The 15,254-nt window shown below is 38.2% G+C and overlaps 1 protein-coding gene across 2 annotated transcripts in view; it reads right to left on the minus strand.

Moving 5' to 3' along the window:
* The window catches only part of Fnbp1l (formin binding protein 1 like), an 89,562-nt gene that overhangs the window by 31,585 nt on the left and 42,723 nt on the right, over positions 1 to 15,254 (minus strand). For both annotated transcript variants that reach the window (XM_042677199.1, XM_042677191.1), the window contains exons 3-6: positions 14,013 to 14,066; positions 11,772 to 11,919; positions 10,550 to 10,612; positions 733 to 837 (exon numbers count right to left, since the gene is read on the minus strand). In XM_042677199.1, coding sequence (XP_042533133.1) covers positions 733 to 837; positions 10,550 to 10,612; positions 11,772 to 11,919; positions 14,013 to 14,066 — 370 coding nt within the window. The remainder of the gene's footprint in view (positions 1 to 732; positions 838 to 10,549; positions 10,613 to 11,771; positions 11,920 to 14,012; positions 14,067 to 15,254) is intronic.

Here is a 15,254-nt window from a genome sequence, read left to right on the forward strand (position 1 = left end):
CTTGGGTTTATACCCAAGTCTGAGATGGGCCAAACAATCCCAGTGTCAACTTCTCTCTTCTACATTTTGAATATAGTTCAGATGTTATAATTAATCAATCAACATTTCCTTCTCAGGTCAATATATATATATTTTTTTTAATAGGCAGATATTTGTATATTTCAGACTTAGATGCAGTTTATTTCTTTTTTTTTTTTTTTTTTGGGGGGGGGGGTCTGGTCGTGGGGCCTGAACTCTGGGCCTGGACGCTGTCCCTCAACTCTTCAGCTCAAGGCTAGCACGCTACCGCTTGAGCCATAGCACCACTTCCGGCTTTTTTTTTTCTGCTTATGTGGTACTGAGGAATCCAACCCAGGGCCTCATGCATGCAAGGCAAGCGCTCTACCACTGAGCCACCTTTCTCCACTGCAGTTTATCTCTTGAAATGTATGGGCGGGGAGGGGACCAAGGAGAAACTAACTACGGCTTCAACTTAAGAACCAGGCATTTCCTTTAGCTTTTTTATTCAAGATGTATTATACTGCTTGATCAACAATTCCAGGTTCAATTCCAGATTTTTGGTGGATAAATTGGGGATAGGAGTCTCATGGACTTTTCCTGCCCGAGCTAGCTTTGAATCACAATCCTGATCTCAGCCTCCTGAATAGCTAGGATTATAGGTATGAGCCACTCATGCCTGGCTTTACAAGCAATATTTTGATTTCAAAGCTGAACTGGATGATGTCCCCTTACCTTTTCAACATCTGCCTTGGTTGCATTAGTATCATTATCCAATCTTTCGTAACTCTGCTGTGCCTTTTCTGCCTCTCTACATTCTCTTTCAAACTTCTTTTTACTCTGTAAAAAAAAAAAAAATTCAAACATCACACTGAGGCATAAAATAGATTTAATTTGTTTAAATAACTTTAAAATGTTACCACTGTGTGTTGTGTAGAAATTAACTGCACACTAAAAGTAAAATTTGTCTTTATGAAATTAGAAAATAACTATTACAACAAATCTGTGTTATAAGCAGCAGACTATAATTATAGACTATCAAGGAAAAAAGACACATTATATCTCATATACATAAGTATAAATCTCATTTCTTGCCCCCCCCCAACCACCAAAAATGTATGTTTTTTATTATAAGCTCACTTTCAGCACGTCATTTTTAGTTTGTTCCTTTTTAAATTTCATTGGTTGATTGTGATACCTGCTTTTATACTTTTTGAGTAGGATACTGAGTTGAGATATAAAGTCTCCCTCCAAACGGGTGTGGTATTGTTTCTGTTAAGTTCTACAGGAATATCATTTGCCTAGACTGAGATCATGTAAAAATAAACTTTGACTTGTAAAAGCTACTTACTGAGCCATTCTATCGCTGTATGTATATCTATATCCATATCCATATGAATATATATACATACATAGATATATTTCCAATGCACTTTAATAAGTCTTCCCAATTTAAATTTAATAAATCCTCCTCCATTTTAAATGTCTCCAAAGTTAATTCTAACATATTAGGAATTCTGTCAAGTTCATTCTCTCTTGATTAAACTTGTCTCAGAGCATTCTTTTTTATTTTTGCGAGTCCTGGGGCTTGAACTTAGGGTATGGGCACTGTCCCTGAGCTTCTTTTGCTCAAAGCTAGCACTCTTGCCACTTGAACCACAGTGCTACTTCCAGCTTTTTCTATGGTACTGAGGAACCCAGGGCTTCATGCATGCTAGGCAAGCATACTACTACTAAGCCACATTTCTAGCCTCTCAGCATTCTTTTTTCTTTCTTTCTTTCTTTTTTTAACTTGAACCTAGTGTTTAGCTGTTTCCTTGGGATTTCCCCTTTCCATGATCCTGGGGATTCCTGTATACTGTTGTCCTATTCAGACCTAGTTCCTAGTTCCATGTTTCTCCTTTCTAGTTTTACTTCTTCATTCTGCAGCAACATGGTCAACAGCAGCCTCCTAAGTTTCTTAGAAGTTTTTGAGTCTCTATGACTAAAATTGCCTTTACCACCATTCCCCATCCCCCACCACACTCATCCCCTCCTTTCTAGTACTGGAGAATGAATGATCCAGATCCTTACACATGCTAGGAAACCACTAATGCATTAGCCATAGTCCTTACCATTTTTTTTTCATTTATAAAAGTTGGCTGTGTATAGAATTTCTAAGTAGAAATCATTTTTCTTCAGAAGTTTAAAAGTCCTATTCCACTATTTTCTAGTTTCCTATGTGACCCTCCCTCCCTCCCTCCCTCTCTCTCTCTGATATCATGTTTTGAAATCATATAGATTAGATCTGTGTTAGATACACAGGAAACATGTCTTTCAACTTAAGGGACATTTTCTTGACTTAGTTTGACCCATTCAGGAAGCTTATTATATTGAAAATGAAATTGGCAAGTTTATCCTCTAATTTTAGATTATTTTTACTTTTACATTATAATCCCTACCATTTTTGGTCTTTTGAGATTTCTTAGACTTCATCTCTCATTCTTCTTAGTGAGTTTTTTATTTCTACTACATGAATTTTTTTTTGTGGGTGTGAGCGGAACCTGGGGCTTGAATTTAGGGCCTCAGTATTGTCCTTGAGCTTGTTGCTCAAGCCTATCATTCTACCATTTGAACAACTCCACTTCTACCTTTTGTGGTTTGGTTTTTTTTTTTGGGGGGGGGGGGTTGTTATTGTTGCTGTTTTGGTGGTTAGATAAATGCCTCACATATTTTACTGTCCCAGCAGCTGGCTTTAAACCACGATCCTCACATCTCAGCCAACTGAGTGGCTGGGATTACAGGCCACCAACACCCAAGCCCTTGTCTTCTTTATATTCTTAAATAGTAGGCTAACCTTATGTTCATAAATTTAATATTCCCTCTATCCCCACTGAGAAAATTAACATGTTCGTTTTCCTTGTTTTTAATGTTCATTTCCTGTTTCCTCTGAGTTTTTTTTCCCTGAACATTCATTTTGATCTCTGATGTGCACAATTAGATGTTTCTTTAAATGTCTGGGGAATCTTTGGCTATATGCTATTGTTTAAAAAGTAAATTGAAGGCTCTACAGGTGAGGCTGGTGAATTATGGTCTTCCCTTAAGGTGAAATGGTCAGATAGTTTCTTTGGAAACCCCTGGGAACAGTATCTATAATGATTTTTTTTTTCTGTCTCTAGTTGATTGGGATTCTCCAGAGAAAGCCTCTTCCAATTTCTTGCCTACTCGTAGTCTGAAGTTGCTCTGAAGAAAGATCTGACATTTTGTATTTACCAGCAGCTATGAGCTATAATTTTGGTAGAAATTGAGGCTAGTTACAGAGAACTTTTTTCTTGCTGATCCTGGGATTCAAACTCAGGGCCTGGACACTGTCCCCCAGCTTCTTTTGCTCAAAGCTAGCATTCTACCACTTGAGCCAAAGCTCCACTTTCAGCTTTTTGATGACTAATTGGAGTTAAGAGAACTACAGACCTTCCTGCCCAGGCTGGCTTTAATCCATGATCCTCAGATCACAGCCTCCTGAGTAGTTAGGCACCTGGGCTCAACCGAAGTATTTTTATATTAAGTATCTTTATTTGTGGGATACACCTGGATAATAATATTCTTGTAACAGTAAAACTATCATAGCATATCAGTATTTTTTAAAACACTTCCTTAACCATTAAATAATATTGCATATCATTATACAATTCAAGACATACTCCAAAAAACATGTCTTCTTTAATTATGCTTTTGGTGGGCAGACTGATAATTGCCACCTCTGTTCTTCTACCCTTACTTTATAGAACCTGCTTCCTAATATAGAAGCTAAAAATAACTGGAGCATGAACAAGTAATCCAATGTCATGAAAGGTATCTATGAAGAAGTCTGCTGGGGGGTTCTGGATTTTTTTTTTTTTTTTTACTTCCCTAATAAAAAGGGACAGTTGGAAAAGAAATGTCTCTGGGTACAGCTTACTTGAGGAGAGGGTGTTTGCTACCTAAAGTCAAGTGTTAGCCATCAAGGCAAACTGCCAAACTGCCAAAGCAAACAGAAAAGATCATTCAGCCCCTCGGTCACACGTTTGAACTTCTTGTCAGTTCTGGACCTGCTCCACTTCTGGGCTCTGTTCTTATAAATGTGTGCCCATCCTAACTAGCACTGAAACCTTCATCTTCTCAGTCTCTGACCATTCTTTCAAGATCTCTCTCACATGCTGCTTTCCTCTGCCCTCATGCGAATTGCAAGGGCTGCCTATTTCATTATCATGTCACACTGTCCCAGTTATTTATATCTCTAGTCAATTATTGCAGACTTGTTTGGAAGTCTACATTTTTTTGTTCTCTTGACTAAACAAGACACAGAATTAGGAAATAAGATTCTTTACTTGCTCCTACATATAGGCAGAAATTAATCTGTCAATCTCCTTCCCTGGACTGCAACCCTGACAAAAACAAGAATCATACTTATTTTATCTAACCAGGGACTAGTACATGTAAAGGACAAGCATTTATAGGATTGAAGACACCCTTTTTTCCACACAATGCCTTGAAGAGTTTTGATGATTCTCACTTACTTAGGACTTTGCAACCTTTCTTATTAACTGTCATCTGTTTGAAAGGCAAGTCAGCACATATCATCAACAATGATTTGTGACACCAATTTTTAAAGAACAACAAGATCTCGAGTGTAGGAGTCTGTTGTTTTGTGCAAATGAAACACATATGCACATTCATTAGGTGTCAAATAATAAAAATGCTAATGAATGCAATTTAAAATTTAATCAATAAAAACATTCCTTAAAAGTCTTACTGAGACCAATTAGAAACTCAAGATAAAAATGAAAGCAGATTATTATTACACCTGATTCTCCATCAGCACTGGTAAAGAATCTTTTATTAGTGTCAATTAACAGTAGAAGATTAATCTAAACTCTGAAATAGGCCATTTTTTTTAAAAAAGGAAGGAAAAGATAAAAATACTGCAAATACCAGGCCCAGAGTTCAAGCCCCACCACCAACAAAAAAAAAAAATACTGCAAATATATACATGTGTTTAACAACTTTCAATCTTAAACAAGTCTTTTTTTCCCCTATCAATCACAGACTAAACAATATGAAAAACTTCCTTCATGATAATTATTGAAAATTATCAGAAAAATATGCTGGTAAAAAGAAAATTGCTTCAAAACTTAGAAGTTCAAAAAGAATGTTTTATACTATAAAAATCATTTAGCACAGCTGGGCGCTAGTGGCTCATGCCTGTAATCCTAGCTACTCAGGAGGCTGAGATCTGAGGATTGCGGTTCAAACCCAGCCCAGGCAGGAGAGACCGTGAGTCTCCTATCGCCAATAAACCACCAGAAAACCGGAAGTGGCAGTATAGCTCAGTGCGCTCGCCTTGAGCTGAAGAGCTGAGGGACAGCGCCCAGGCCCAGAGTTCAAGCCCCAGACTGACCAAAAAAAAACAAAACAAAACAAAAAATCATTTAGCACAACATTTTAAGCAAAGAGTCTAATGTTCCATTTAGATATCTTCTTTTTCCAATTACAATATATCAGAACTTTGAAGAAAAAACACATTAGCAAGTACCTTAGAACAATTTTAAATGTTTGTACTTTTTTTTTTTTTTTTTTGGGAGGGGGGAGTCCTGGGGCTTGAACTCAGGGCCTGGGCACTGTCCTTGAGCTTATTTTGCTCAAGGCTAGCACTCTACCACTTGAGCCATAGCGTCACTTCTGACTTGTTTTGCTGATGTGGTACTGAAGAATCAGACCCAAGGCTTCATGCATGCTAGATGAGCACTTTATTTTTTTACTTTTTTTTTTGGGGGGGGGGAGGGGGTCCGGTCGTGGGGCCTGAACTCTGGGTCTGGGCACTGTCCCTCAGCTCTTCAGCTCAAGGCTAGCACTCTACCACTTGAGCCACAGCGCCACTTCCGGCTTTTTTCTTTTTGCTTATGTGGTGCTGAGGAATCGAACCCAGGGCCTCGAGCATGCAAGGCAAGCGCTCTACCACTGAGCCACCTTCCCAGCCCATAGACGAGCACTTTACCACTAAGCCACACTCCCAGCCCCAAATTATTATATACTTCAATGCCCTAAAGTATTTTTCTTTTCTATTTTTGTTGTTGTTGTTGTTGTTGTTGGTCCTGGGGCTTTAACTCGGCCTGGGCGCTGTCACTCAGCTCTTCAGCTCAAGGCTAGCACTCTACCACTTGATCCACAGCGCCATATCCAGTTTTCTGGTGGTTTATTAGAGATGCATCTCACAGTCTTTCCTGCCCAAGCTGGCAATCCTCAGAACTCAGCCTCCTGAGTAGCTAGGATTACAGGCGTGAACCACCAGCATCAAGCTATCTTTTTTTCTCTGATTGGCAGGCTTAAATTAGGATCATTTTTAGAATTACAGATTAACTAAAAGAAACATATACCTTATATATTTTAGTTCAGTCTCCTCATTTTTCACACACTAAAAAATGAGGTCAAGACATCTACTGAGTATTTCACTCTAAAACGACACAGTACACGTTCTTCTCAGCAGCTCATGGAACTGTCTCCAAAATAGACCATACCTTGGTTCATGCAAGGAACTTAAGCAAATACAAGGGGATTGACACAATCCCGACCACAGTGGAATCAAGCTAGTTCTCAATAACAAAACATACCACAGAAATTACTCAAATACATGGAAATTGAACAGAATACTACTAAGCAACACCTGGGTAACAGAAGAAATTAAAGAAGAAATTAAAAAGTTCCTACAATTCAATGAAAATGAGTACACATCACAAAGATACTTGTGGGATACAGCAAAAGCAGTCCTGAGGGGCAAATTTATTGCCCTCAGTGCCCACATCAAGAAAATAGAGACAGACCAAGTAAATAATCTCATGGTGCAATTAAAACTGCTAGAAAAACATGGAAAAAAATGGAACCTAAAGTTACTAGATGGAGCCAGATAATCAAAGTAAGAGTGGAAATTAATGAAATAGAGAATAGGAGAATCATAGCCAAAATTAGCCAAACAAAAAGCTGGTTTTTGAAAAAATAAATAAAACTGATGGACCTTTGTCAAGATTAAGAAGAGAGGAAATCCAAATCAACAAGATCAGGGATGCCATAGGAAAAAAATCACAACAAATACCCAAGACATACAAACAATTATAAAGAACTATTTTCAAAAGTTATACTCTCTAAAGAAAGAAAACCTAGCACAAATGGATGCATTTTTAGAAAAATACAAGTTGTCCAAACTGAGCAAAGAAGAAATAATTAAATAAGCCAATATCTTACAAGGAGATACAGGAAGCAATCAGAAGTCTTCCAATAAGGAAAAGCCCAGGACCAGATGGTTCATAACGGAATTCTATAAAACCTTTAAAGAAGAACTAATACTCATACTACTCAAGCTCTTCAGAGAAGGAGAGAAGGAAGGAGCTATCCCAAAAACATTCTACAATGCCAATATCACACTCATCCCCAAACCAGGCAAAGACCCAACCAAAAAAGAGAACTACAGACCAATCTCCTTGATGAACACAGATGCAAAGATCCTTAACAAAGTTCTAGCTAACAGAATCCAGAAACACATTTAAAAAAATCATACACTACGACCAGGTAGCCTTCATCCCAGAGATGCAGGGATAGTTTCACATACGTAAATCAATAAATGTAATCCAATACATCAACAGATCCAAGGTCAAGAATCACCTGATTACCTCCATTGATGCAGAAAAGGCTTTTGATAAGATACAACATTCATTCATGTTAAAAGCTCTGGAGAAAATAAGAATAGAAAAGGATGTCCACTGTCTCCACACCTCTTCAATATAGTTCTAGCACCCTTAGCCACTGCAATAAGGCAAGAAAAAGACATTAAAGGGATCTGCATAGAGAAGAAGTTAAACTATTCCTTTTTGCAGATGACATGATACTATACCTTCATGATCCCAAAAACTCCATCCCCAAACTCTTCCAAATTATAAACTACTTCAGCAAAGTAACAGGATACAAAATCAACCCACAAAAATCTGTCACCTTCCTGTACGCCAACAATGTACAAGCACAGAAGGAAGTAAAGGAAGCAACCCCATTCACAATAACCCCCTCAAAAATTGAATATTTAGGAATTAACCTAACCAAAGATGTACAAGAACTATTTAATGAAAACTATAAAAACTTAAAGAAATTACAGAGGACACCAGGAAATGGAAAGACCTTCCATGCTCTTGGATAGACAGACTTAATATAGTGAAAATGGCCATACTGCCAAAATTAACATATAAATTCAATGCAATTCCTATTAAAATCCCAATTACATACATTTCTGAAATACAGAAAACAGTCCAAAAATTCATATGGAACAACAAAAGACCTAGAATAGCCAAAACAATTCTAGGCAAAAAAGACAACATGGGAGGGATATCCATGCCGGACTTCAAACTCTACTAAAGAGCCATAACAAAGACAGCATGATACTGGCACAAAAACAGACGGGAAGACCAATGGAATAGAACAGAAGATCCAGAAATAAAACCACATGCCTACGGTCAGCTGATATTTGACAAAGGAGCCAAAGACACACAGTGGAAGAAACACAGCCTCTTCAACTACTGGTGCTAAGAAAACTGGGCAGCCACATGCAGAAAACTAAAAGTGGACCCCAGCCTATCACCATGCACCAACATCAACTCAAAATGGATTAAAGACCTTAACATCAAACCTGAATCTCTGAAACTACTGCAGGACAGAGTAGGAGAGACACTTGAACTTATAGGCACAGGCAGGAACTTCATGAACAGAGTCACAGGGTCACAACAAATTGGAGAGAGACTTGACAAATGGGACTACCTTAAAATAAAAAGTCTGCACAGCTAAAGTTATAGCAACCAAGCTAGAAAGACAACAACTGGGAAAAAATATTTACCAGGAATATATCAGACAAGGGGTTAATATCCAGTACATACAGGGAACTCAAGAACCTCCCAAACCTAACAAACTGATTAGTAAATGGGCAAGGGAACTAAAGAGACTTTTCAGAAGAAGAGATAAAAATGGCAAAGAAACACATGAGGAAATGTTCACCATCCCTGGTTGTAACCCTGAGATACCAGTCAGAATGGCCCACATCCTAAAGTCAGCAAACAACAAATGCTGGAGGAGATGTGGAGAAAGAGGAACTCTATTACACTGCTGGGGGGAATGTACACTTATACAACCACTTTGGAAAGCAGTCTGGACGGTCCTCAGAAAGCTAAATATTGACCTCCCCTATGACCCAGCCATACCACTTCTAGACATCTATCCTGAACAACAGGAAACAGTATACAAGGACACATACACCTTCATGTTTATTGCAGCACTATTCACAATAGCCAGGATATGGAAACAACCCATGTGTCCCACCATAGATGAATGGATCCAAAAATTGTGGGATATTATGCAGCCATTAGAAAGGACAAAATAATGGCATTTGCAGGGAAATGGATGGAGCTAGAAGAAATCATGTTGAGCGAGGTAAGCCAAGAGCAAACAGACAAGCGCACATGGTTTCCCTGATAAGTGGATGTTAAATCCAAAACGTAAGGTGATACGACAAAGTTAATAAGACTTGAGAAACAAAGGACTTCCACTAATCTGATTGAATCACTACTAAATAACCCCATGCTGCTGATCACATATATGGTATATATGTGTACACCAGAGGGAAACCAGGAGGAGGACACAGAACTAGAGGGAATCAGGGAAAAACATACAACAGCGGGACCCATCAGCTGCACTGAACCTTGATCAAAATGAACTAAGCAACTCAATGGCAGCGACGAGAGGGAGGGAACAAGTGGGAAAGAGGGAATAGCTGACGCTATGCAAAACAAATGTACATATCACCCAATGTGGAAGAAATAACTGTATTGTCAAAGCTCATAGAACTCATAAATGTTATAGACCATGATAGACAATTTCTCCCATGAAAGTTAGAATGCGTTTGTGACTTTAACTAAGCATCACTATCCCACAATACTGTGAAATTTGGGAACTTATGTAATCACTTAATCACAATAAAGAATTTGAAAAACAATGAGGTCAAAGAAATTAAATCCTAAGAAAATTTTCTAGAACTAGAATCTTGGTTCTCTCAGTCAAATATATATCACTGTTTCCCTACTATTTCTTCCTTCATTAATAGTTAAAAGGTAGGGGAAAAATAAAGGAGGAGGTAACAATGCTCTATAGGAAAGGTACTCATTACCTTACTCATGTAACTGTAACCCCTCTGTACAGTATTTCTACAATAAAAAACATACAAAAAGAAAAAAAATATAGTTAAGAGGAACTACTAAAAGTCTAAAACAGTCTCACTACACATTTATAGTGATATAAAGATTAGAGAATTCATAGAGTTACACAGAACAAAAATGACATATTGATCTCACATCCTTTGTTTATTCTTTACAGGTTATGATAAAAAAAATCTCAAAAAACTGTCAAATTATGAATCATATATTGAAACATATTAAATTCAAACAGATATAAGTAAACAGAATTTAAGGGTAATCTAGATTACAAAATTAAACTAAACACACTAACTCACATTATCCATCTGTTTCCAGCACATATCAAGGTATTGTTGAGCTTTTCGTCCTTCTTGGAGATGCTAGAGTATAACCATCACCAAAAAAACAAAGCAAAGCAAAACAAACAGAAATTATTACATTTAAATACTAAATAAATTCTAGAGTCCCAAAAAAGATCTTCACTTTTTACAAGTACTACACACATACACAAACACCCCTTTCTCCAGATACAGAAAGAGTAAAACCTATCTGTATACATTTTGTGTTGGAGTATTTAAAATATAACTTTTAAAATAATGACTAAATTTTTAGGAGTTAACAAAGATTTTCTACAAAGCATCAAGTAATAAATATCAACTTTGCAAGCAACATAACTTCTATCATAAATACTCAATTCTGCCTAGGTAATGCAAAGGCAACCACAGACAAACTTTAGGTCAATAAATCAGAGTCTAATAAAATGTTATTTGTGGACAACAAAAAATTTTAATTTTATGTAAATTTCACATGCCATAAAATATTTCTTTTTTTTTCAAATATCTAAAAAAGAAAAAAAACTCTTGTAGTATCTGGGAAACAAAAATATGCAATAGTCAGGCTTTAGACTGTGTACTACAATTGTTGGATCTTGGTCTTGAATCCAAAAGGATCCAGAAATTGGCAAGTCTAGCTCATAACTTTTATACCAGAGAAATTTAGTAAAACAATAAAAAAAAGGATTTATGCTCATCACACACTTTTTTTTTTTTTTGGTTGGTCATGGGGCTTGAATTCTGAGCCTGGGTGCTGTCTCTGAGCTCTTAGGCTCAAGGCTAGCGCTCTACCACTTGAGCCACAGCACCAGTTCCAGCCTTTTCTGTTTATGTGGTGCTAATGAATCAAACCCAGGACCTCATGCACATAAGGCAAGCACTCAACCACTGAGCCACCATCCCAACCACTCATCACACACTTTTTTTTTTTTTTTGGGTCCTGTTGTGGGGCCTGAACTCTGGGCCTGGACGCTATCCCTCAGCTCTTCAGCTCAAGGCTAGCACTCTACCACTTGAGCCACAGCGCCACTTCCAGCTTTTTTCTTTTTGCTTATGTGGTGCTGAGGAATCCAGGGCCTCATGCATGCAAGGCAAGCACTCTACCACTGAGCCACTTTCCCAGCCCATCATCACACACTTTTTTAAAAACCAAAGTAATTCTGTGAAAAAATATTCCATACAGCTACTGTAACCAGATAAAAATTACCATTTTCCTTTCAGTTTTCAGGTCATGGGCGTATCTCATTAATTCCCCATACACTCTGTGCGCCATTTCTTCTGCTACTACCTCTCGTTGTCCTGCATAGTCATTTAACTCATTAAGGATGTTAAAAAAGGCGATACACGAGGTAAACCTGGCAAAAAAGAATAATAAATAAAAATGGTGCAATTTATTTTTTATTTCCATCATAAAATTTTTAGTGAGGTATAGACTATACTGAACAATTGACAAATTTAAACATTATGCTACCTAAATCCCGGCTACCAGTTCTAAACTGATTTCATATGGAAAGAATCCTACATTAAACTCAAGTTGCACATGTAGGATTATCTTCAAGTAGCCTGAAACAAACGAATATTTGGGACCAAAAAATAATAAGAATACTACCTGTAGGCTCTTTGGGCATAGTGGAATCGCTTAGGTTGCCAACTGACTGGCCTGAGCTTGGGAATGAACTTGGATCCCCAGGCTTGGCAGCTGAGCCTGTTGCAGAGATGATGTGCTTGCTTGCTCTCGAGGACAGAACCTGCCAATCATACCACTCAAATGCATCTCGAAGACTGATCTACACAACAACTTTGTTATCAGCTCTGGATGCAGCTGTCTGTTTGCCTGCCCACATCCTGAATGGAAGTGCCATTATGGTTGGCATCAAAGGGATAAGAAGGGTCAAAAATAAGGGTAAAAATGTGTGTGGAGGGAAGGAGAGAAACAAAGAGAATCACTATATTACAATGTATGGATCTACTTTGAACATGCTAAGGAACACTCTGTTTACAGTTAAAGATTGACAGCTCATACAGAGTTCTACTAAAAACAAAAAAATCCTAACAATTATACAAGTGTGTTTGTTAAGTCTTATATCTTTTTGATTCTGCATTTTACAGCCAGACTCCCAAATAGCTCATAAGCAATTTCTCACCTTTTACTCAGGGCTTAAAAACTAACCTAAATGCCAGATACCAGTGGCTCTTGCCTGTAATTCTAGCTACTCAGGAGGCTGAGATCTGAAAATCACAGCCAAGCAGGAAGGTCCAAGAGACTCTTCTCTCCAATAAACTACCCAAAAGCCAGAAGTGAAGATATAGCTCAAGTGCTAGAGCACTAACCTTGAGCAAAAAGCAAGCTTAGGAATAGTGCCTAGGCCCTGAGTTCAAACCTCCAGGAACTGTGCATGCACACATACAGACACACACGCACAGTCACACTCACATATACAAAATTAAAAATCTTTTCACTGTTTATTATCCTTTTAAGTTATCCAGCCAGATTGTTTACTCCCTCTAAGCTTAGAATCTCAGAAGCTGAGAACTACAAAAAGAATGGGAAAATAATTCTTTTCTTCTGGAGACTAAGAGTTCTAGAATATAACTTGCTTAGAAATTCCCACTTTAGGGGCTGGGAAGGTGGCTCAGTGGTAGAGCGCTAGCCTTGAGCTGAAGAGCTGACAGACAGCACCCAGGTCCAGAGTTAAGGCCTCACGACCAGACCCAAAAAAAAAAAAAAAAAAAAAGAAATTCCCACTTTAGCTGGGCACCGGTGGCTACTTTGGAGGCTGAGATTGTTGAAATCTATGTTGAAAGCCAGTTCCAGCAGCAAAAAAAAAAGTCCATGGAATGCAGGATTCAGTGGCTTGTGCTGTGTGTCCTTAGCTGCTGGAGGCCTAACAAGTGAAGCCTGCCCAGGTATGTACCTGGTCAGGAAGCAAGACCCTATTTCAAGTATAACCAATAAAAATCTGGGCTAGAAACATGGCTCAGTGGTAACAGTGCCTGTATAGCAAGCACAAGGCCCTGAGTTCAAACTACAGTGCCAAGGGGGGCAGGGGAGGGGAAACATGAGGAGAAAGTAGAGCTGGACACATTGGCACCCACACATCCCACTTAATCAGGGAACTGTAAAAAGGAAGATCACAGTCTGACTTAAGCACAAAGTGAAACTATTTGAAAAATAACAAAAGCAAAAAGAGGGCTAGAAGGCATGACTCTAATGGGTTCAAACTCACCATCACCCAAAGGAAATCTCCACTTCCACCATTCTAGAAAACTACTTTAGTATTTATGTTTACAAGATAAACACTAATTTCCTCTTGTATAAGCACTGATTTATTAAAACAAACTTTTTAAATAGCTTCATAAAAATACAATCACACATTTTTGTTAAATAATAGGAGTATAAGTTTTAAAAAGTTTTTCATATGCAAAAATACACAAGCAGGTCATTTACCTTGGCTCTTCATCTTTGGATGAACGTTTGGGACAGTACTTCTTAACCAGATTTCTATAGGAAGAAGATTTTTTTTTTAAATTTAAAACAATAGTGTTCTTGAAATTAAAATACTTCAAAAGTTTCTGACTTAATTATGTTAAGAATTTCAGAATATAAAACAATGACAACAGCAATGTGATCATCTACTACCATATGATCATTATGTTTTGTTCTTAAAATACTGATACATAGCCAGGCGCTGGTGACTCACGCCTGTAATCCTAGCTACTTAGGAGGCTGAGATCTGAGGATCGCAGTTCAAAGCCAGCCCGGGCAAGAGAGACCGTGAGACTCTTATCTCTAATAAACCACCAGAAAACCGGAAGTGGCGCTGTAGCTCAAGTGGTAGAGCGCTCGCCTTGAGCTGAAGAGCTGAGGGACAGCGCCCAGGCCCAGAGTTCAAGCCCCATGACCGACAAAAAAAAAAAAAATACTGATACATAGAAAGCTTATTTCTGCTTAAATAAATATGATTTGATGAAACTGTCAAATAAGAAAAAAAAATAAGAAAAATAAGAGTATGCAGCATAAGGACCTATTTTAAAGAAATGCCCTGACCCTTTTAGCTGGCCAATCAGAGACTTTTAATATTAAGTAAGGTAAAATGTAAGCAGCCATTGTGTCGTTATGGGGATAAGAGAACAACTGATCTCCCACCATCCTCCATAACTTTTTTTTTTTTGGCCAGTCATAGGGCCTGAACTCTGGGCCTGGATTTTGTCCCTCAGCTCTTCAGCTCAAGGCTAGCGCTCTACCACTTGAGCCACAGCATCACTTCAGGCTTTTTCTGCTTATGTGGTGCTGAGGAATTGAACTCAGGGCCTCATGCATGCAAGGCAAGCGCTCTACCACTGAGCCACCTTCCCAGCCCCCATAACTATTTTTATATGACAATCATTCTGTAATTTCTAACTTTTTTTATTTCCTTTTGTGCTGATTCTGGGACTTGAACTCAGAGTCTGGGTGTTGTCCCTGGTGTTTTTGAGCAACATCAGCTCCACTTCTGGCTTTTTTGGTGGTTAATTGGAGCTAAAAATCTCACCGTCTTTCCTGTCCCAGGTGGCTTTGAACTGTGATCCTAAGATCTCACAGGTATGAGCTACTAAGGCCCAGCTTAACTTTTCTCTTTTTAGGCAGATGAATTAGATGATCTTATAGACCTTCGCTTCCATCCATGCCTATTCTTTAACAAAAATGCTA

Source organism: Dipodomys spectabilis, unplaced genomic scaffold (assembly GCF_019054845.1).
Source record: "Dipodomys spectabilis isolate Male_0828 unplaced genomic scaffold, ASM1905484v1 ptg000002l, whole genome shotgun sequence".
In the NCBI taxonomy this organism is placed as follows: domain Eukaryota; kingdom Metazoa; phylum Chordata; class Mammalia; order Rodentia; family Heteromyidae; genus Dipodomys; species Dipodomys spectabilis.